This window comes from Leishmania panamensis (assembly GCF_000755165.1).
Source record: "Leishmania panamensis strain MHOM/PA/94/PSC-1 chromosome 35 sequence".
Lineage (NCBI taxonomy): Eukaryota > Euglenozoa > Kinetoplastea > Trypanosomatida > Trypanosomatidae > Leishmania > Leishmania panamensis.
In genome coordinates this window covers 240,490-262,222 of record NC_025882.1, presented here as the reverse complement: position 1 = coordinate 262,222, position 21,733 = coordinate 240,490, and the positions used below count along the sequence as shown (strand labels likewise).

Below are 21,733 nucleotides of genomic sequence, written 5' to 3'. Positions count from 1 at the left end.
GTGTCCCCATCCGCAGGGGGTGGGCTGGCAGCTAAGCGTCTGCCCGTCTGTGTGCTCAAGGACACGTGACCAAGGAAAGCATAGCACATGTCACGAGAGAGTGGGAAAAGAAAGGACAACCGCAACTAAGCGCCTAGCAGTAAGGCAAAAAAGAGGTGAGTAATCCACTCAAAGGAAGGGCGTGGAGGGAGACACGTGAGCCCGGGTCTGAGCAGCTCACCGGTACGCCGATAGGCATAGGCCAACATATAGAGAGAGGGACAAATCATGCATTCCCACAGAAGGGCAGCAAGTTACCTAGCGAGGGGGAAGGTGGCACAAGTAGCAGAGATGCACAGCCTCCTCCATAGGGGCATGAAAGAAAATGCTGCCGCCAAGCGAGAGGTCATTCTGCCTCGTCAGGCTCGCTCTTCGCCAAGCCGATTTCCTCACACCTTCTCTTGCTTAGTCCATCACTCTGCCACCAAACAGTATGCCACCTGCAGAAATGGTGCGCCATGCTAATGGGTATCACCTTCTGAAGCGCTACAGCTGGGTATCCGCTGAGCCCCACGCGCTTGCCATCTCAGCACACTCCGTTTCAACCGGTGCATCATCCATGCACACATGCTAACCGTGCTCAAGCTGAAACGGGCAGTACCGTGCCCCCATCTCCGGGTATCGCTACGATGTGTCGTTCGATTATCCACGGTGCTGAAGCGCCGTGGAGATCGCGTGAGATGCTGAGTGTGGAATAGAGAACAGAGAAGTTAGGCCCCGCCATCCACACGTAAAGGTCGAGTACCTCGTCGACCACGTCCTCGAAGAATATAATATCCGTAAAATCCTCTTGGTGCAGCATCGACAGCACCTGCTCCATCAAGGTAGACGACACCCCTGCAACAAGGTGCATCGTGGCGCTGATAGTGATGACACCAGAGATGAGAAACTGAATGAAACCTGCCAGGCTGGGCTAGCGGTGAGGCGCTGGCTGGGTAGTACCTCTACTAGCCTCATCCCCACATAACGCCAGTCGCTAATACCACTCCGATTGCATGCAGGCAGTGGCTGAAGACGTGAAGGAGGGTGGCACAATGGTGTATTGCGCCTTGCGGTGGCGCCTCGGCGTCTGAGACGTGCCCCTCACACGCCCACTGGCTGAGCTGCAGGCGGATGTCTGCAAATAGTGCCGATTGCCCGGCACGGAGAGAAGCCCCGTATCTACGCCGCCCTGACTGTGATCGTACTCACGACTGCTGGTGGAGCTGCGTGTGCATGGCCATGCCCGTTGCTGTGCTCGCAGTGATGGTGCTCGCCGTCATGGAGACGGCGAGCCACAACCCTCGTTATGGCCTTTGAGCAAGCCTGTTGTGAGTGGGTACGTGCACGCCACCGCAGTACAGGATGCTGATGGGAAACACGCTCATGAAGAAACAGAAGCACCCTAGGACTTCATCATCAACGGAGTCTGTGGCACTTCGTAGCCCTCTCGCCGCTCATCCATGGCACACAAGAGGGTGTCTGGCAGCCGCTGGAAGACGCTGATCGTGATCCATACGATGAGGCCCTAGGTAGTAAAGGCAAACGGCATAGTACCTATCACCCCAGCGCGGCGTCACGCAAGGGTGTAGCGATCGTTCATCGCACTCCTAGGCGTTTAGGCGGCAAAGAGAGAGATAAGAAAGGTGGAAACGTCGACCAGCATGTGCGCCACATTGCACAGCACGGAAAGACTGCCCGAGATGCCGCCACCGACTGTCTCCGTGGGCATTGTAGCTGTGGAAAGTGCCACCGCGTCCCAAACGGCATGTGTGACTTTTTAGGCCTCTGTGTGTCTCCTCCTTCGAAGATCAAAGTTTGTAGGCGCCGGTAGTCCAAAATAACGCGGTTTCCCACGCGCGCGTACTCGCTCACTTCGATGCAAGAGCTCATCTCTCTCTCTCTCTGCGTGTGTGTAGGTACCAGCACTGAAGCAGTAGGGAGGCAGGGGATGGAAGAAAGTACATCGTAAGCTAAGAGTCACCGGGAGAGCAGAAGGAAAAGGCAAACAACGATTCTGAAGCAACGAGGTGGAGAGGTGCACACGAAGAAGAGAGCGGGCACACCAGAGTGTGGGAATCTGCGGACTGCGGAGGGAAGCGACTTCTCCTCCACCTCTTTGTAGCCCGTCTTACCTGCAGTCAAATCTGCCATCGTGTCCATCGCTGTCTCAGTAGCGAGGTGGGTAGTTTTATCATTTGTTTTCCGTGGGTCTGTTTCAGAGGTGTATGTAAAATTGTGTGATTGCCGTTGCGGCTGCTCTGATCGCGTCCAGCTTTGTGGTGGCCATCAGCTCTCTCGCGCGCACAAACAACAGCCATTGACGACGGGAAAAGGGAGAAAGCGGTGCATTGTACGGCACTTGGTGGATTAAGCACCGCACCAAGAAGTAAACAGCGACAAGCGGAATGAACTGATGATAGGCACAACGTGAAGGCTCGTGATAAGCGCTCATCTCTTCCGTCGCTTTGGACTGCGTCGCTTCACGGTTAGTCCTCTCGTCCAACTGCCTCTGTTCAACCATCACCATGAAAACGTTGGCATGCAGCGGCCATTCAGCTGGCAGCGCACCTCACCCTGCTCTGTAGCGGCACCTGGCAGCGACAGGTGGGATATATGGCGACGGCCACTGCCCCCTGCAAGTGTACAATCAGAGAAGTCGATACGATCCAGCACGTCGTGATAAACGGCTGCGCGCAGCTCCGCCGGTGCGTCGACGACGTCCACCAGCAACAACTCCCTGTGCTCTGCCAAGACTGCCACGATAGCCGTCGTGGTTTCGCCAAATGAGTGTTCAGCTAGGCTGGGGAGATGGCGCTCACTGCAGTCGTGACATAGCGCACGCGCCACAGCATCTGCGTACTTGCCTCCGTCGCCACACGGTGCAGCACACTTGCTGATGTGGTGGAGTTGACTGTCTTGTTCCACACTGCGCCGAGACTGAGCACAGGGTGCGCCAACCCCCAGAGAGCCAAGTCCATTATCATCTTGGCTGGCGTGTGCCCTGTCCTTCCGCACGATCCATTCCATCTGCGGTACAACAAAGAACTCGGTCGTCACACTCGGTGCATCGGTGTCCTCCTCTTTGAGAATCGTGGCAGAATCAGGCGGAGCGTCGGTGGCTGACTCCAGTTCCAAGTACATCCAAACCGCTGGCAGCTCCTTTGGTTCGCCCAAGAAGGACTCGGACAAAACGTATGACCGGCGCGCCGGACGCACACGGTCGCCGTCTCCTCCAAAGGGTGCCAGAGCCTCCTCTTGACCCACCAGGGTCATCTTCAGTCCCCACAGAAAGGCACCAGGAACAGCTACATTGTGAGCGGCGGAGGTGCATGGCTGGTGTAACCCAATCCACAGTCGTGTAGGACAGCGCATCAACCCGTGCGTAGGCCTCACAGCGCCTTCTCGCACACGAACACGAACGATCTGCGCTGGAATGGCCAGCCTAGAGCCAGAGAATTTAATTGGAATGCGAAGGTCGTGGTACCGGCGGCAGTCAAAACACACGTGGCAGCCATCAAAGTAGGGCAGCACCTCTTTGGCATAGCTCAGCCAAACACACGAGTCGCCGTGACTCGGAGCCACACCCGACGGTGGCGGCAGCTTTGCCAACCATCTCTCAGCGGCAGCAATCCCATCGTCGCTGTCCCGCGGTGGCGAGATAACGCAACGGCCACCGCCGCCGCTATCCTCGGCATGGCGATCAAAGAGAAGGTCCACTTGACTCTCCTCCTGTTGCTCACACTGTCGTGTCCAGTTGCGCAGGAGGACCATTGGATCACCCTCCGCATTGTCAGCCACGGCCAGCACCCGGTACGACGTGCCAGGTTGAAGCCCGAGCCGCTGGTAGGCCGCTTGCGCCCCAGCCGCAGTCACCGGCTTTGCGGGCGTGTCGCGCAGGACTGCCGTTGAAAAAGTGGAGAGCAACACTACACCTGCGCCGCGCGCGTTTGTATTAAGCACCGCCTCCATCTCCTCCAGCGCCGTACCGCTACGACTGTGCCACCAATCCCAGCACTCGACTGGTCCTCCCGTAAAGCTGCCTATCGTCGCCTCCGCCGTGAGGCTGCTGAGCGAGTGGTACCCACCCAACACTTTGGCTAGCGCTTTCTCACACACCGGTGCCCAGAGGTCGTAGGGGGTGGTGGTGCTGCTGCAACCGTACAGGGCGACAAACCTGTTTTGTTCGATGACACACGGCAGATACGCGTCGACTGAGACGCGTGTCCACCAGCCATGCATGCAGAGCCAGACCACATAGAGGCCATTCTCCTCGTCCTCACTCGTCGTGCTGGCGAGCACGCTCGTCACCGCACCAGTGGCCTCGGCGAGTGCAGCCAAGGCGGCAACTACACCAACGTCGCCCAGTCGGCCGCAGCGCAGCGAGCTCGGGTTAATACCGGCGCATGTCAGCAGCTCAGCTTTCCTATCACGCGGCACGACGGTGTCGCGGTGGCACCACTGCACCACAAACGAAGTGCCGCAGCCTGGACCATAGCCGCGGCAACCGCGACCGCTGTCAAGGCCAAGCGTCTCCGACACGGGAAGAAACGCAGCGTCGATGTAGTGCAGCCCGTGGCGGCGGCACAGCGCGGCTACCTCAGACGCTGCACGGAGTCCCTGCCTCGTTGCCAGTGTTTCTACCTTTTCTGCCCACTGCCGGAGAAGGCGATCTGCGTCACGGATCGCCCTCTCTTCCTCCCCCTCACGGAGCTGCGGGGGGTGCATCGCGTCGAGTTGCTGCGACGCTGCGGCAGAAAGAACGGTCGTCGACTCGGCAAACTCGTGCATAGGTCCTGTCCAGGGCGTCAAGGTGTTGAGGACGCTGGGTTCCGGCGATGGGAGCGGGGGACTGAGGAGGACAGGCCGTGGCCTACGACCGCAGTAGGCGCTGACGGTTTCGCCTCCGATGTCAGGCTTGCCTACTACGTTTGAAGGGTTGTGGGCAGGGAGTACGTTGACCCTCTCCTGCCACTTTTCTGCAGTATCACTGGCAGTTGTGACCGCACTGAGCTGCTGCGTTTCAGTACTCGTGCTGTGCGGTGTGTCGGGGGAGACAGTGGTCAGCACAGATACCTCAGGTCCAATTGGCGTCTCCTCCATCGGGAGCGAGACAGTGCCAGTGGCCACCTTCTCGCGGGAGGCAGAGGTAGAAGGAGCGCTACAGTCACCACGCGCGACGTCGAGCGCGTGCTCCTCCTCCTCTTTGCCGCAGCGCTGTGGTGTCTCAGGCGGCCACGCAGGCGGAATCTCGTCGAGTACCGGAATGTCGTATTGGTGAAATAGCTGAAAACCAGCGGAGTCAGTTGCGCGCAGCTGGAGCGCCTTCAGCTCCGCAAACGCCCTTTTACACCGCAGGAGGAGGCGGCGCGCCTCTTCGTAAAGGGAGACAGGCACCATCGGTGACGATGATACAATATTGCTACTGTCGGGCGGCTGAGCTAGGAGAGCCCGGAGCGCAATGCGCAGCTGCTTGGCCTCTGCCTGAGCAGCCTGTTGCCCTTGTTCCGCCATGGTGGACCGCAAGCGTTCGCGCTGCAGGGACGCTCGAACGACGTTCAGTGAGTCGGCGCTCTCGACGCGTTCTCGTGCCAAGGTAGCTTCGAGACGCGCCACTTCCTCTTCCTGTTGCAGCACCTCTTGTTGCTGCTGCATGTTGTGCTTGGTCTCTCTCACGTCTCTGTTTCCAGCGTCGTAGAACCCGGAGGTGAACAACGATGACGACGGTGGCGGCGGCGTCTGCAGCGGCGCTGGTGACAGCGTCCCTGTCAGTAGAGAAATTCCACTTTTGCATGAGCTATAGTTTTCCGCTGCGGAGGTGCGCGACACCGGCAGCAGGCTTGACGAGGAAGGCGTGCCCAAGGTTCCGTGTATAGAGCTCGTGGCTGTACAGTACTCCACACCTGGGCGACGCATCATCAGCCCCTAGTCGAGGAATACGCCAACGCAGAGAAGCGCAATGGTAAATGGGATGTATAGTGCAAACCAAATACAAACGGCGTCTGGCGTGAGGAGGGAGAGCCTCCAGCGATACAGCCGTGTCTGTTGACGTGCGTATAGGCGTGCAATCTCAGTTTTCTATGGGTGGGCATGTGGGCCCTTTGTGTCGCTTGCACAGGCATGAGAGGGAAGGGGGTGATGCAGTACAACAAAGTAGCAGGCCGCAAAAAAAAAGGCAAAAGGGGGAGGGGGAGGGCAGCCAAGTCGCCTCGTCACCAGCCTCCCCAGCATCGCGAAAGGTTTTGAAAGCGCCGCTCGATGTAAAGAAAACATCAGCCGATAGTATCGCACAGCCTTGTCGCTCTATCACTCACCTTCCTCTTGTCGTGTTTCCTAAGTGGATAAACACTGGTCAGGAGAGATGAACAAGAACAACACATGCGAAAAGGTAAGAGTATATGGTGTCATATCAATCTTGCGGAAACAATGCACAGTGGGTGTATGTGTGTGGGTCAGTCAGCTCACGCTGCCGTCTGACATGCATTCACAAAGAAACTCAAGTCATCGCGCCTGACATAGGCGGCAAGCAACAAATAACAGAAAAAGCTGCGCCACAGTGTGCGCTGTGCACAAGTACGAACGCACCGATGCGCGGCTCACGTGAGGGCGAAGAAGAGAAAAGAAAGTCGCCGCATACGACGCATCGAAGACGAGATCATTTTCTCTGGCTCTTTTCGTTCAGTCGGTGACGCAGTGGATATGACGTACGCTCTACCAAAAGAGCTCCTCAGCATGTGTCGCTTGCGACACAGACGGTGCCAGAAAAGAAATACCAGGCCTCCTGCGCTGTCACTTTTTCTTTTTTACGTCTATTGTGATTACGTGGTGACTCGAAAACGAAAAAAAAAACGGAGAGAGTAGGCCGCACAAGTCCTTCTTTTCGTTTTTTTCTCTCTTTCCTCTGCCATCCTCTTCTCTATGGTGCAGGAAGGCGTCGGTCTCACTCTCTGAAAGCTCCAGCCACCAACCTGGTGGGTGCCACTCACCCACACCCACACACACATATATATATGGGCCCTTCGCACTCAATAATGAATACTGAAATGTTGCACACACACACACACACACACACACGTCGCACCCGCAATCAGCACGCGCTGTCAATACATCCAAAAGGAAGAACAGTGGGCTCGAGGGGAAGAAGGAGAGAGACGAAAAGAAACGAGAGCCCACAAAGGGAGGGAGGGGAGAGGCGCGTCCACTGCACACAGGCAAGGAAAGGGGGGGACGAGGAGGTGCACCAACGGCAAGTGCAGAGATGCATGGGCATCTCTTACTTCTACGCTTGCACGTCGATGACGGCATGCGATTCAATACATCGTTGAGACTTTGAACAGAAAGAGGTGCACACGAGAATCCAGAAAAGGAAGTGAAAACAAAGACATAAACGCCAAAGACGCTCCCCTTATCGACATGCATGTATAGTGTGCCGCTGAAGAATTACTCTGCTCTTTTTCATTATCGAGGGGCGAGGCGAACTTACTTACATAGTAAGGCTGAAAGCAAAACGGAAGACTTTCATTGGTACCGCGCTACGCTTCAGCATCATCGCCCTCATCATACTCGACAATCTGCCAGCGGCCGCGGCGGCTCACTGGCGGCGCCGTGTCCTTGCGAATAGCGGCCACTGATGGTGAGGGCTGTGATGACAATGGCGCCAAGGCCGCAGCTTCCGCGACTGTTGTATCAGCAGAAGCACCAGTGAACGACGGAGCCATGGAGGCGGAAGCTCCAGGGGCGGAGCTGCGCAAACCACTAGCGCTGCTCCAGCTCTTTGGGGTTTCCAGAGCTTCAGCTCGTGCGCGGTACATGCTCTCCAGTACGTCATCCGACACGGCGGAGGGGCGCAAAGGGCGGCGCAGCTTCACCTGACGGAAGATGGAGGCGACAGTGTGGGGCCTCTCTGTGTGATCAGCGACGTCGCTACTGTTGACGCGATCCGCTTGCGCCATGGAACGTGGCGGGTGTGGTGCTGCCGCACCGAGGTCCTTTAGCAACGCCGCCCACTCACTCTCCGAGTCGCCATGCTGTGTCGTGCTCTCCGACGCGACAACAGCGCCGTTTGTGCTTGCAGGTTTCTTGCTCGACACAGGAGGGGGGTCCAAGACGCTTGCCGGCACATCCATCCAGCGGCGGTACTTGTCGTAGTAAACAGACTGCAGTGCCTGCACCTGGCTCAAAAACTCATCCCGGGCGCGGGCGACTAGCTCGTCACGCTCCTGCTCCTCCGGGGTGCGCACGAACACTTCCTGAATACCTGTCAGTGCGGATGGCTCACCTGCGGACACTACGGGCTGCGCTGACGGGGTCGGTGCCTGCGCACCCCCCATGTCGTCGTCGCTTTCAGAGCCATCCAGCGTAGACGGTAGTGACTGGCGCACCTGAGTGTAGAGAGAAATAACGTCGTTGCGAAGAGAGTTGCATGTCACACTGCAGGGCTGGTCAGAAGATGTGGCATTCGCAGCGGCAGTGGGGTCCGACTTTGCGAGGGCGACTGGCGTCACTGCTGGTGATCGCGAGAGCGGCTGCTGATCGCCACGACGACACCGGCTTTCCTGCAGCTTCCACTGCATATACCGAGCCCTCTCCCTGCATACGGACGCCGAGAAGTGGTGCACGTCTAGCTGGCGCACAAGGCGACGCTCCTCTGCGGTTTGCGGGGTGCAGACCGCCTGCTGTACAGCGCGGGCAACCAGCTCCCACGGGCAGTGATCCTCGGCTGATGAGTTCACGTCGCTCGACAGCAGGTCTTCAAGGGGGGCATTCAGCGCCGCATGGAAGCGCGCCGCCAAGAGGAGAATGAGGTGATCAATATAGGTGCTAAAGGAATCGGTGTCGGTAGGCATGATGACGCTGCTTGATTTCCAAGTCAATAAAGATAAATTCTGGAGAATAGGTTTGCGTAGGGGTTTCGGAAAGTGGGGCGTGTGATAGCCGCTCGGCGTGTGTGCTTACGTGCACGTCAGAAAAAAACAAAGACAAGGTCTATGTTCCCAGCGAGGACAAGAACAGAAAGTGGTAGGTGGAATGGTGGTGTGAGCCAGGTAGCGCTCAGCTATACAGTCAATAGACGGCAACTTTTGGATCACCGTCATCACAGAAGCCTCGCGGAGGATGTAAAACGGGTGTAAATGACTCGAGATGCTGTAACTTGTAGGTCACACAGCAGCAGCAGAGAGAGATGCAACAACACTGCAGCCGTCGCCACTACCATCGCCTCACAGACGCGGCGCACTGAATGGTGTGAGCAGTCCAGAAATGTGCGCGGCTGAGTGACTCACTCAGTATTTTGCGTTCTTCGTCCTTCGCTGTCAATGGGGGCGCGAAAAGGTGAGAGCATAACAAAATAAAAAGTCGAAGAAGCGACCACAAGTGGTCCCCCATTAACTTCATCAGAAGAACGTTCAAACAGATGACGAGGGCGGGGGGGAGGCGAAGGAAAACAAAAAACGATGGGACGCCTCGAAGTCGGAGGAGGAAAGGGCAAGAAGGGGGGGCGACAACACGTAGTCGCTCCTCTTGTCTTTTCCTCTTGTTCTATGCGGTTCGCCGTGTAGTAGATGCACGGACAAACATGATCACACGCGCACCCATGCTCAACTACAGCCGTACCCGGATGGGGCGGGGGAGCAGGGTGTGGGGAGAGGGCGAAGTCTCCAATGCCAAAAATAAAAAGGGGCCAAACCCCACAGAAACGTAGGGGCAGGGAGGAGGAGGCAGAGGGGAGTGATACCGGAGAGAGAGGACACGGAAAGAAAGGTGGTGGTAGGGCACAGAGGTGTATTTGGGTACGAGCTGGAGGTACATGATGTCAGAAAGGGAAAGAGATGCGTAAGCACGCTATGATGACGAGGAAATGAAGACAAGAAAGGCGAAAGCGTGACAGCCAAGACCAACGTACAGTGGGCGAGGGCAAGCACATGCACACACAGAGCTGCGAAGAGTTAGCCGCAGAGACAACGTACAGCAGATACACTGGCCGATGGCGGGGAAAAGAGCATTTCTACACGAAGAGGACAAGAGCGAGCAAAACCCGCATGCATACATACCGACCTCCTCTTCGGCCATCATTCACAGCTAAACCAAGACGAAAGATGGTGAACAGGGAGGGATGTATACGTGAGGCCCTTTCTCTGTGTACCTGCGCGTGTAGCTGTTCAAGTACGCTTTGTACGTCCTCGGCGAGCGCTGATGCACTACGCCCGCCCCCTCGTGTACCCTCTCTCAAAACAACGCACCACTGTGCTCCCGCAACGCCTGGTACGCGACACATATCGACTTGAACTGTTGCTCTGCCCGCTGCTGCTCGTGCGGAGTGGCCGTTACCCACTTGTCTGGGTGCCAACGAAGCGCTAACTCCCGGTACGCCTTGGCTATCACCTTCGGCTCTGGAAGTCTCCCAAACTCCCCAGGTGCCGACGGCGCAACAATGCTCAAACCGAGCAACTTCAACTGTTCCACGAGCTCATGTATAGCCATCGACTCAACGTGCCGCGCACCCGAGGGTGGGGGTGACGAATGCGCGCTCTGACCGCGGTGCCTTTTCTTTTCTGAAGAAGCAGCGGATGAAGACGGCATAGAAGCCTTTGATGTCTCAGAGGGGGACTTGAGCAAGGCTTGAATAGCCTGGCGCTGAGTCAGTGCCTGTTGCAGTTGCGCCTTGTGCTCCATCGTCGGGGACAGCTCCACCGCACGCGTCAGGTCCATGACGGCGGCGTCTGCGTAGCCTTGCAGACGCTCCTTCATTGCTGCCACCCACGGCGCTGCGTAGCGATTCGCGAGAGTGGCACGTTGCCCCCCGTACTCCTGAGCAAGCAGGTACAGTTGCACCCGCCCGCGTCTGGCGTACGCCGTAGCGTACTCCGGGCTGAGCGACACGGCGGCGTCTGCGTCGCTTAGGGCGTCTTGCCAGCGGCCCGCTTGCATGTACACCGCCGTCCGATTGCAGTGCACCGCCGCCAGGAGTGCGTGATTCAGGCGGTCTGTCTCCAGGCAGCGCGTGTAGGCGGACGCCGCGGCTTCCCAGTCACCAACAGCGTACGCCGCGTTCCCAGCGTCACGGTGACGCGCAAACTTCTCAATAGTGTGACGCAGCTCCGTGGTGCGACTGTCCTCCCTGAGGCAGTGCTGCTTGCCCCACGTCTCCATGTGCAGAGCTGTGGTTTTGCCGGTGTCAGCGGGAAGCCCGCCACGCAGCTGCTTCACAGAATAACTCACATGGGCCTTCAGCAGGCAGTTTTGCACACGGCGCTTCTCGGCCGCCTCATCCAGCAGGCTGAGACACCGCGTGGTTGCGGCGGCATCGTGCGCGTCATAGAAGATGGCTTTGGCCAGCACTGGGTAAAGCTCCAGAGAGTTGGGGTAGGCTCTATAGAGGGTCTCCGCCTCGGCCAACGCCTTTTTTGGTTGGAGGTGAAGAAGCGCCTCGAGACGGAGCGCCTGCCAGGAGACGGCTGTCGGCCCTGTGTAGCTAGGCAAGGCCAATACCTTGTCCATAGCTCCTAATGCATCCGCCCACCGTTCGTGACGCAGATGCTGCCAGTAGGTCTCCACCATCTCCAGTGCCGCCGCCTCTGCCGCCATAGCTTCCCGGTCCCTCTGAGCCTTCAGGAAGTGGCTGCCGGGTCTGCAGAAGGCACCGACAGCCTCGGCTGCGGTGCTTTCCGCAGCGCCACGTGTAGGGACGGTGTCTGGGGTCCCATCGTCATCTTTGCTGGTGCGCATCGAGGATGAGGGGGCCGCTGTGCCACTGATCGAGGCTGACCCCCGCCACACGCCGCCTCTCGTGCATGCCTGCTGAGCCAGCTGGTAGAACTTCTTCGCCTCCAGCAACCGGTACGTGGCCGCGTAGGCCTTGGCAGCACGCCAGTATGCCTTTGTGTGCCCTGGGCGGAGGTGCAGTAGGTAAAGGCAGTCCGCCACCGCAGGGAGGTAGCGGAAGCTCAGCAAGAGGGCACACGCACGATTGCCCCACAACGCTTCGTGGCCGGGGGCAAGCCGAATTGCCTCGGTATAGGTCGCAATTGCGAGCTCGAATTCCTCGCACAGAAGAAATGTGTTGCCGCGCTCCTTGAGTCGCACCACGATCCCAGAGAGGCCAGCTTTGTGAAGAAGATCACTGCCCGCGCACGTGCTCGGAAGGGGGTCAGCGTAGTTCACTGCATCGTGCGAATGCGCACCTGCGCCACTGACGCCGGTGCCCCTTTGGCGTGCCCCGCAGACAGCGGTGGCGGCAGCTTCTGCGCCGCCGACCTGCATCGTGAATGGGATATTTCCGACCCCGTCTGGTGCAGAGCCACTCGTGCCCAGCGTGAGGTCTTCGTCAGCAGAGCAGCAGCACCGCTCCCCATTCGCCTCCTTTGTGGCAGGCGACAGGTCCGGCATGGCATTGAAGACGCGTAGGGTCCCGGCGGCCCTCTCGTCTTGGGAACGCCGCTGCTCGTGGTGCAGAAAGGACGTTGATGAGTTACTGTTCAGTGAGATGAGAGACAGCCTGCGAGAGCGTCTGTGCCCCACTGGCTGCGAAGACGGCGGGAGTGGAGAAGGTCGCGAGAGATACGGGGACTGAACTGTCGCTGTACCAGGACTCATACTGGCCTCACCGTCACTTCCCCCTTTGGTGTCGTAGAGGTGATCGGGGGACAGGCTTGGGTATAATGAAGGAGACGCCCGCGCCTTCATGGCCGTCGCAACGCGTGCGCCAGATGACACGTCAGCAACAGCGCTGGGGTATGCGCGAGAAGTGTTCTTGGTAAGTAGCACCGGCCGGATCAGCGTTGAGGACTGCGTCATTCGCACCGCTGACGGACGGTGTCGCTCTGCCTTCTGAGTCGCGCTAGGAGCTCGTCGTGTGAACGTGGAGAGGCGTGCGTATATCGTCGCCGACTTCATTGCACTGCTCATTGATAGCGCGTGGGTACGCTCATGTACTTCATCGCCTCGGTGCGAGGGAAGGTGCGGCCGCAGGAACGGGCGCACGGGGACGGTTGGAGCAACGGGGGTGCGGGTCGCTGGCGACGAGGCAATGAAGGCCGGTGTCGGGCTCGCGCTGCGTGCTCTTTTAGGAGCCCCTTCCTCCGACGCCGCAGAGCTGGCAAACGCGGCTGAGACTTCTTTGACCCTATTCCCTGCCAGACCGATTGTGGAACGAGAGTCTGACAAGCTGTCTCCAGACGCGGGTAGGGCTGCGGCAGGGCGCTCACGGGGCGCAGAAGCGGATCGAGGAGGATGCGAGAGGCATATACGTGTTCCAGTGCTACAGAACGTCGCGGCGGCCTTTCCGGAAAGATAGTTGTTCCGGTGTGGATGAACGGACATGATGGCAGTGTGCGAGTCTGACGAAGCGGACGAGACACGCGTAGCTGGCGCTCTCCGCGACAAGGTAGACCCGCCCAGTCGAGGAACGCAGCCAATGCCACGCAAGAAGAATGTCGATGCGGCGCCTGGCAAGAGACTGGAAGTCTGTGCTGGTGCAATAGTGTCCCCGGCGATTGCCAAGCGAATCGGTGATTGCGCGCTGGGCGCAAAGGGACTGCTGCCCGGCACACACCTCAGCCCGTAAGTACAGTGCGGTGCAGCGCTGGGGCATCCAAAGCCTGCACTGCCGTCCACCGTAAACAGGTCAGGCGACGGTGCGGCTAGAGCAGCGGAGCAGGTAGCAGAGCTCGAAGTAGCAGGAGTGCTGAGTGCACTCCCGTAGAGATCGCGGTGAAGGCTACCGTTGTCCGCGCTGCCAACACGAGTGCCTCCTGGAAGTGAAGAAACGCGTGCGTGAGGCGTGGTCATTGTATGTGTGCAGTCAAGCATTGTTCTCTCGAAACAAAAAAAAGGGAGGTGGAAAAGCGGGAGAGGAATTTCTCAAACTGTAGCAGCGCCAACACGCAACCAGCTCTCTGTGTTTAATGGTGCAACGTTTCTAGCTACACCAATAAACTTGGAAAAGACCGCTGCGCACATGGATTCCGCGTAGAAACTGTACGGGACTGCGAGTGTGTTTGGGGGGAGGGGGAGGGCAGCTGCCGTCAAGTAGCAGTAGAGGGGGGGAGGAAGGGGTGTGATTGTATTGTGTCAATGACTCCCACTTGCGTTGGTCGAACGGTAGGAAACCCAGCAAACAAGAGGGGAAGAACAAGAGAAGACCAAACTGCTCCAGCAGGGGAGGAAGACGAAACAAAAGTGCGCAAGTCGAAAACAACTAAAAAGAAAGAAGCCTGAGCAGGTGTGTGCGTGTGTGTGTGAGCGCGGGAGCATCCAAGCAAAGCAGGACGAGGAGGGAGAGGAAAACAAGGAAGGAGAATGACGTAGCAGACGTCCAACAGAGCCAGTGAGAAAACAGCAGGACAGAGAGACAGGATGCACAAGGACAGTTTTCATGCGGAGACGACGGTGGTGGACATATTTGCCCGTCCCCAACTCGCAGCTGCGCCAAAAATGAACAGAGCCGCAAGAGTACAACAATACACACGCACGCAAGCTTCTGTACACGCTGGTGGAGGACACCACGCCGGCACACTGTGTTGAGTATGCCCAAAGCGACGATGCACTCGCCTTGTCCACCCCCAATGCTCGCGAGCATGTGATGGCTGTTGCATGTATGTTTACTCCTGTGTTGCTTATGAAATATCGGGTTCACTCAACATCTACGTGTGATCGCCCCACTTCAAAGCGGACAAGACATGAGGTACTCCAAGTAAAGCGCAAAAAAGAAAAAATGCAGCGAAACACGTAGTGGGCGCACCAAACACCTTGGCGCACAACTACAGACAACTACATATATCCTCGTAAACCCAACAGCATCGACTCCTCACGAAGAGTGAGGAGGAAGGAAAAACTACCATAAAGAGACAGCTACAGAGTACATCGGCGCATACACCGCACCAGAGCCACAAAGACAACAGACACACACACACACACACATGAACAGAAGACCCAGCCGTAATCCAAATCCTCACTCTCTTTCTGCTTCCTGTGCACATGTCATTTCGTCCCCCGTAGCAGGCATTTCCTTTTTCTTTCGCTACCTGTCACGTGAGCATATTTTGACTCTGCAAGTCCCCTTGCAGCACGGACGTTGACCCCACTGCCGTCCGTGTGCTCGCCCCTCTCACCCTCTCTCTCACATTGTACTGCGAGCGCGAGAGAGCAAAGCAGGTGAGAGAACAAACTCCAGCGAATTTGACAGCAGAGTCCCTCAGATGGTGATACAGAGCAGGAGGACAGTTGAACACTTCCTCAACTACTCTTTGAATCGGTGAGGCAAAGAGGGAAGATTCGCCAAGCCACTTGTTAAAGCGCCACAACGTGATGTGCGACGAGAACATCGCAGAAAAAAAAAGAGAGAACGACGTACCACGAACACCTGGCGCAGTTTCACCGTCATACAGGGTAGCGTAATGGTACGAGATGAAGGGGGGTGTCTTCCCCCGGTGGAAAAAAAAAATGTACCTGCCGACAGTGCACAACAGTCCACCACGCATGTGAATGTATGCGATAGGCTGAAACACAAGTACAAAATAAAAAAGAAAAAAACCGATGTGTAGTCCATCAAGCTGCCTGCGCGTCAAAGGCGCAGAGAGAGAGAAAAAAAAGAACGCGAGAGAGCACAACGTTAGTAGAAGGAAAAAGAACTCCACAAAACAGTGCCAAAACAAGAGGCACTGGTGGCATCCCCGAATCAAAACAGCAGCAACGAAAGCAACGAAAAAAAATCCACACACACACAAAGCGCTTCGTTCCGTAACACGCAAATTTCACCGCAAGCCGAGTCCACTACTGCACGCGCCTACGCTCACCGTCCACCTCGACCTCTCTGGCACCACGACGACATCCTCGCCCTCTAAGAGAGGGCCTCTCTGCCGTCGTATCGGGCCATGCGCCCAGCGGGCACGGATGGACTGCACGCCTCGATCCCCACGGATCACGTCCAGGGCCCTCCTCGGGGGTAGCGGTGTCTGTCGTGCGGGCAACAGGGCCTAGCCTGGGCGCCTGCCGGGGGTGCTTGAGGAGGCGCCCGGCCAGCCCGAGGCCAGACCCCAACCCTCCCACACCCGGCCGGCATGCCATTACGCGGCCTGGAGGCTCTCCACACATGGGGGCCTGGCGGACTCGGGGCTGTAAGCCGGGGCCGCCTCGTCATGCAGCCGGCACCGGTGCCTCATCGGCCCACCCGGTCGCGCGGAGGAGACGCCGCACAGGTGGCACACGCACGGGGCGGGGCTGAGCAGTGCGGGGCCCCGCTGCCCTCCTCGGCCATCCCCGCCGATGCCGCGCGCCGGGGGCGTGTCTGGACGGCTGGCCCGCGCGCGCCGCGACAGGCGGAACGCCGCCATGCGCCTGTGGCGGCAGCGGGCGTGTCAGGCGGATGGGGCCTGTGGATAAGCACGCGCTGACGCACAAAATAGGAGCAACAGAGGAGAAAAGAAACAAGAGAGTCTCACTGTACGTCAAAAGAGGTGAAAGGGGAAAGCACGGCTCCCCTCTTGTATAAAGTTCAGAGAGGAGGAGACAGCGGACAGAAGCCCAAGCACAGCAGGCGCAGTAATAAAACAAACAAAAAAAACAGTCACAAGAGCAACAGCCTCTGGATCACGAGCAGCTAATGGTTTGGGAGAGTGCCGGCAGTCTCTGTGGACCGTTTGGTGACGCGTAAAATGCGTGGTATACATCATCATTGTCTGCGACGGGCGAAATAGTTACGCTTCCCGCCTGGCGGTTGAGGTTTCGAATGGGTGCTGCCGCCGGCCACCGCGGCATGGTCAGGCGTGGTGCCTTGGGTCCCTTTTTCCGACACAGCAGCAGCGACCTCTGCTTGTCTCTTGCAAACACAGCCCCGCATCACGTCTTGCGACGCCTCCACGTACTGCACCAAGTGGTCCAGTACGTCAGCCTCACCGCTCGGCTGGTGCTCGACCAAGCTGCCAAGCATCATCTCGAATAGCTCATCGACAGCATGGGTTCGGGCATACTGGCGTTTTGCCAACTCGCCATCAATGCCTGAGGCACGCGCGAGATGTGGGCGAAAGGTGGCGCAAACAGGTCGACGCTGCGTTGGCGGCAGTGGGCGAGGCATGCTCAAGCGCTGGCTCAGCGGCACGCTCGGCATACGCACAAACTTGCTGCTGACGGACTCAGCTGACGGGGCCGTCATCGGTAGCGGAAGAGCTGCAGGGGTGGTAGATGACACCCCCTCTATCGCCACGGCTACTTCTACGGGAGCGGCGGCGTGGGCCTGGGCATAAGCGTCCGCGAAGGTCGATAGCGCACCCCCGTAGTCGAAAAGTACGTACTCACTGACCAGCCACGGTGAATCCTGGGCGCGTGCGTTGGCGAGCGCCGCATCTCGCACCGCCGCCGCCACTGGGATACGTGGGTGCTTTGCCAACAGTCCGAAAAAGTGTCGCGAGAAGATGGACTCGCGCGCAGAGGCAGGCAAAACAAAGTTACGCACTACCGTTGCCAAGTACGTCGGCAACGCTACCCCGCCAGCCAAGCTCAGCACTGGTCTCTGCCCAGCCCCCACCGCAGCCACATCCACCATATGCACGTCGCCGCGGAAAAGAGGTAACATACCATGAACGCCAGCGACGCTAGAAAGGTTGAGGGCCACTGCTGCCTCGTCCTTCGCCTCCACTGGGGACATCACCTGTTCACAAAGGACTGCTGAGTGGCGGGCGACTGAGCTTGAGGACAACTCTGATGCTATTGGCGCGGATGGTGCTACGACACTGTCGACCGGCATCCACGTTATGTGGCCTAGCCAGTCACGCACAGACGTTTCTAGTGAAAGCGAGTTCGCGGCACTTGACTCAGTCCCGTCACCTGTCAGCACAACAGCTACACGCTCTGCTGTCGCCATCGATGCAGTGTTCCGCATGGCCGTGACGACGTTCCACAACCGCGTTGTCATTGCCAGACACCACTTATCGGCGCAGCAGGTGTGCCTATCGTCGCAGTAACCAGCCCACCAGCGAGCCGCGCTATCTATCGTGCCGTGTGAGGCGTCCGAGAGCGCATCACCATCTTTGGGGGGCAGCACGTGCCGCGTGTCGCACACGTAGAGCGGGTTCGATGTCATGTGAGGCGCTGGAAGGTCCTTCTCGAGGGGAAGCACGAGCCGCTGATAGCGGCTGCGCATGAGAGCGAACCACTGCCAGCGCATGGTGTCCGACAGCGTGCCGGTCTGCGTCAGCGCATCTGACAGAGTGGTAATGCAGTCGGCCACCTCGTCTTGCTTGTGTGCTTTGCTCGTCACTTTTAAACGCTGGAGCGACACCGTCTGCTGGACCTCCTCCGTGCCACCGAGGATGTAAGACATCGTTTGAATTGTCTTGCCCACCTCCTTCAGGACGTAGTGGCTGCTGTACCACAGCACCACTGATCGCTGCTGGCGACACAGATGCAGGAGAGCCATCAAGAGCTTCTCTGGTCCCTCGGCGGTTGACCAGCGCACCACAGGGCATGCCTCATTCGAAGTGGTGGGTAGCAACGAACGCAGCGCACCTTCGCGGTGAGGACCAGGTGCCCCTTGCTGATGTTGCTGCAGCTGTTGCTCGACTGCAGCGTCCACGTCGCATACGAGAAGGCGACTCAGCGCGGCCACGAAGGCCCATGCCGCCACCGAGTCCTGCGGAGTCTCTCCGAAAAAGGAGGAGCGCACACCTTGCTCATCTAGCTGCACATAAAACTCCTCGGCTAAGGAAAAAAAGTGACAGCCGAAAAGGGCAAGGCGCCGCACATCCCTGCAGCTCTCGGAGAAGGAAGCAGGTGTGGTAGAGGATGTGATGAGGTCGTTCAGCACGGTAAAGAGATCGCCACGGAGCTCCGTGATGGCAGTGTGCGTTCTCTGCGCCGCATCACTTGTGGCCTGACATGCCCACTGCTCCATCGAGGAGTTAACCTGCTGCAGCTTCTCCCGCAGGCCCGACAGCCGCGCGTCCTCAGCGTCGTTGTCTTGAGGAGAAACGGCGCTCGAGGCCGGACTCGCGGCCGCGTCTAGAGACGTAGACCTTACGGCAGCCGAAGGGGTTGGGGAAAGGAAAGGGAACGAGGAGTGAGCAATGCCGACAGGGGCGGCATCCGCAGGGGGAGATAGGGTGAACGGCGCACCGCCCTCCTCCGTGGATGTCTTTTCCTCGGCCGCCGTCACGCTGCTACCATGTGACAGCATAACGTTCCCCGCAGCTTCATTCGCCAGTGACACCGCGTCTGGCGGCTGCTGCGACGAGAGTGGTGTCTGAAGGAGACCCGCGGTGTTCGGCAAAAGAATAGCACCACGATGCAGCTCATTCTCCTCTTCCGCCTCTTCCATATCCACAGCGGCCTCGCTTGACGCATCGATGCTCGACACAGCCGTGTTGTTGTCCTCCACCTCCTCGTCCGCGTGCATGCTCTCCGCCTCGTCTCCCTTCTCCTCCTCGACTGAGTTGTTGTCCATGACGCTGGTCGTTATGAGAGAGTCGCTTGGGGTTGATGCGTCGGAGAAATCACCTACCTGCACCTCCACCTGATACACATCCGGAGAGCCGTCCCTCGTGTTCACCTCCAGCATCATTACATGGCGGGACGGGGTTTCGCCGCTCATCTGCTCCGCCATAGCTCGCATGGCCAGCATGCGCAGTTGATCCTTCACCTGCTGCAACGAACGCTCACCGCCACGGTTGAGGGCGCTCAGGAACTTCTGCGGATTCGCGGCAATCCAGTCAAAGAAGACAGGCGACACTTGTGCGATCTGTTCCATCATCGCCTGCAGAACGACCAAATCCCCCTTCACCTTGTTTGACATGTAGAGCACCGTGGGGTGATTGTAGATGCTCTGCGGCGCGCCTTGCAGCAATGTGATGAGGTCGTCGTCATCGTCCGAGTCTAACTCGGCGCAGATCGTACCAAGCTCTTGAAGACCATCAGGGCTGTGTGGATACGGCAGTGGACCCTTGATCGCGGTTACACATGTCATCGGCGTTTTGGCGAGCGACCGCGTCAACGACGCTCGCCGGCTCGCCGTCGCAGCCGTGGGCGTCGCAGCGACACTAGTCCAAGTGCTGGGGGAGGACTTCAGCGGTTCAATTTGAGAAAAGGTAGTCATTGTAAGCGACTTCTCGGCTGCCCCGAGGAAGGGAGTAGAGTGTGCCCCAGGTTTCTGCACACCGGGGTACGGTGCCGAGCCTGGGGCTTGAATGCGCTGTGGCACACCATAGACAATGACAGAGAGGGGCTCCACCTTGAACTCGGTACCAGAAGAGGAATGCGACGCGGGCGCGGCAGGCTCTCTGCACTTGGTAGCTGCCCTGAACGGCGTATACGCAGAGGCATCAAGGGGAAGCCTGAGCAAGTCTTCGCCGTGCTGCTTTTGGTATTGAAGAAGGCGCACAAGGCGACCATGGAGAGAGAGCTTGACGCTTTCCGGCGCAAAGGAGAAAGGCGGTGCAGTAGCGACTTTCAACACCGCAGCCAGCGTCACAGGCGGCGGTAGTAAGAGACTCTTGCCTGATACGGAGCGCAGTGTGACGGGACTAGCTGCAGCAGGAGATGGAAGACTGGACATGTTCTCCTAGGCCGCTGCACACGAGCAGAAAAACAGTACAACGGTCCAAGTGAATGATAAGGGAATTGAACAGATGAAGGTAATGACACTCTAACGAGGAAGCAGCGAGAAAATAAAGAACATCCAACTAGCAAGCAGACAAAGAGGTGGAGAGAAGGAGCGAAAGGTGGGGGAAGGTGGCTGGGGAGATGGAGGAGCAGGCCAACCACACAAAGACGAGCACACGCACGCGTATGGACAAGCTGAAAGGGGGGAGAAGGAAAGAAGAAGACAAGAGATGAAAGACAACACACACGCACACACAGGGTATGGGCGAAGGAAAAGGTTCCCAAAAGAGACAGCGAAAACAAAAACAGAAGAAAGTGAGATGGTGAGAGGGCTGGGGAGTGGGGAGTGGGGGGTGGGGGGATAAAAACTTCACAAAAGAGAACGAGGAAAAAAAAAGACAGACACAGAGGCGGGCGTACCTTTTTCGGTTGCCAGACCTTCACGGCGCGCGTGCGGCGGTTGTTCTGACTCCTCAAATACGAGAACGCAGCCCACAAATAGAACGAATCGAAAACAAATAAACAAAAGAAGAAACGCAGGTATTTCTTTGCTGCTGCTGGTGTGGTGAGTAACCGCAGGTGCGTGTACGTGCAAGTCAACCTCGGCGTCAGCGCTCGTATCCTTGTATGTTTCAGTTCGCCCGTGTCTGGGAGGTGACTGAGAGAAGGAGAGACAGATGAGTAAAAATCACGTAGCGTAGATTGATGAGAGGAGGGGTAAATGGCCTTTTCGGCCAGCAACACAGAGAGAGAGAGAACCCACTTGAGCTTTGATGAAAGACACGAAGAAAAGAGAGAAAGCTATGGGGAGGACCTAAAATGAAGACAAACAAAAGGCACAAAGGTGCGAAGATGCACAGCGAAAAGGAGAGAAAAAAACCGATGAAAAGAATGGGATAACAATAGAGAGCAGCAGCAGCAGCTCTACGCTTCGATTGCGTTTTCTGTCTGTTTTGCTATTCCTAGTCGGTGAGAAAAAGTAGCTGAGACAAGTGAAAACAAAAGTGCCGAAGCAAGAAAGGGACGAGCGAGGCGTAAAAAAATGCGAAAGCCGCAAGAGAGGAAGAGAGGCTGACGGACTACCAACGTGCTTACGCGCGGCCTTTTGCTGGTCCTGGGGTGTCCGTGT

At 57.9% G+C, this 21,733-nt stretch overlaps 4 protein-coding genes across 4 annotated transcripts, besides 1 other annotated feature; all 4 read right to left on the bottom strand.

Moving 5' to 3' along the window:
• Nucleotides 1-2,541: 2,541 nt before the first annotated feature.
• Nucleotides 2,542-5,937, bottom strand: LPMP_350810 (peptidase C2, calpain-like, putative; the record flags this gene model as incomplete). The annotated part of the gene is made up of 1 exon (XM_010704716.1): nt 2,542-5,937. The coding sequence occupies one exon, from the start codon at nt 5,935-5,937 to the stop codon at nt 2,542-2,544; it is 3,396 nt and encodes a 1,131-aa protein (XP_010703018.1).
• Nucleotides 5,938-7,550: 1,613 nt separating this feature from the next.
• On the bottom strand, nt 7,551-8,591 carry LPMP_350800 (hypothetical protein; the record flags this gene model as incomplete). Its single annotated transcript, XM_010704715.1, has 1 exon — nt 7,551-8,591. The coding sequence occupies one exon, from the start codon at nt 8,589-8,591 to the stop codon at nt 7,551-7,553; it is 1,041 nt and encodes a 346-aa protein (XP_010703017.1).
• A 1,651-nt stretch (nt 8,592-10,242) lies between these two features.
• Nucleotides 10,243-12,810, bottom strand: LPMP_350790 (TPR-repeat-containing chaperone protein DNAJ, putative; the record flags this gene model as incomplete). The annotated part of the gene is made up of 1 exon (XM_010704714.1): nt 10,243-12,810. The coding sequence occupies one exon, from the start codon at nt 12,808-12,810 to the stop codon at nt 10,243-10,245; it is 2,568 nt and encodes an 855-aa protein (XP_010703016.1).
• Nucleotides 12,811-15,792: 2,982 nt separating this feature from the next.
• Nucleotides 15,793-16,418: a repeat region.
• Nucleotides 16,419-16,684: 266 nt separating this feature from the next.
• Nucleotides 16,685-20,557, bottom strand: LPMP_350780 (hypothetical protein; the record flags this gene model as incomplete). The annotated part of the gene is made up of 1 exon (XM_010704713.1): nt 16,685-20,557. The coding sequence occupies one exon, from the start codon at nt 20,555-20,557 to the stop codon at nt 16,685-16,687; it is 3,873 nt and encodes a 1,290-aa protein (XP_010703015.1).
• Nucleotides 20,558-21,733: the final 1,176 nt, after the last annotated feature.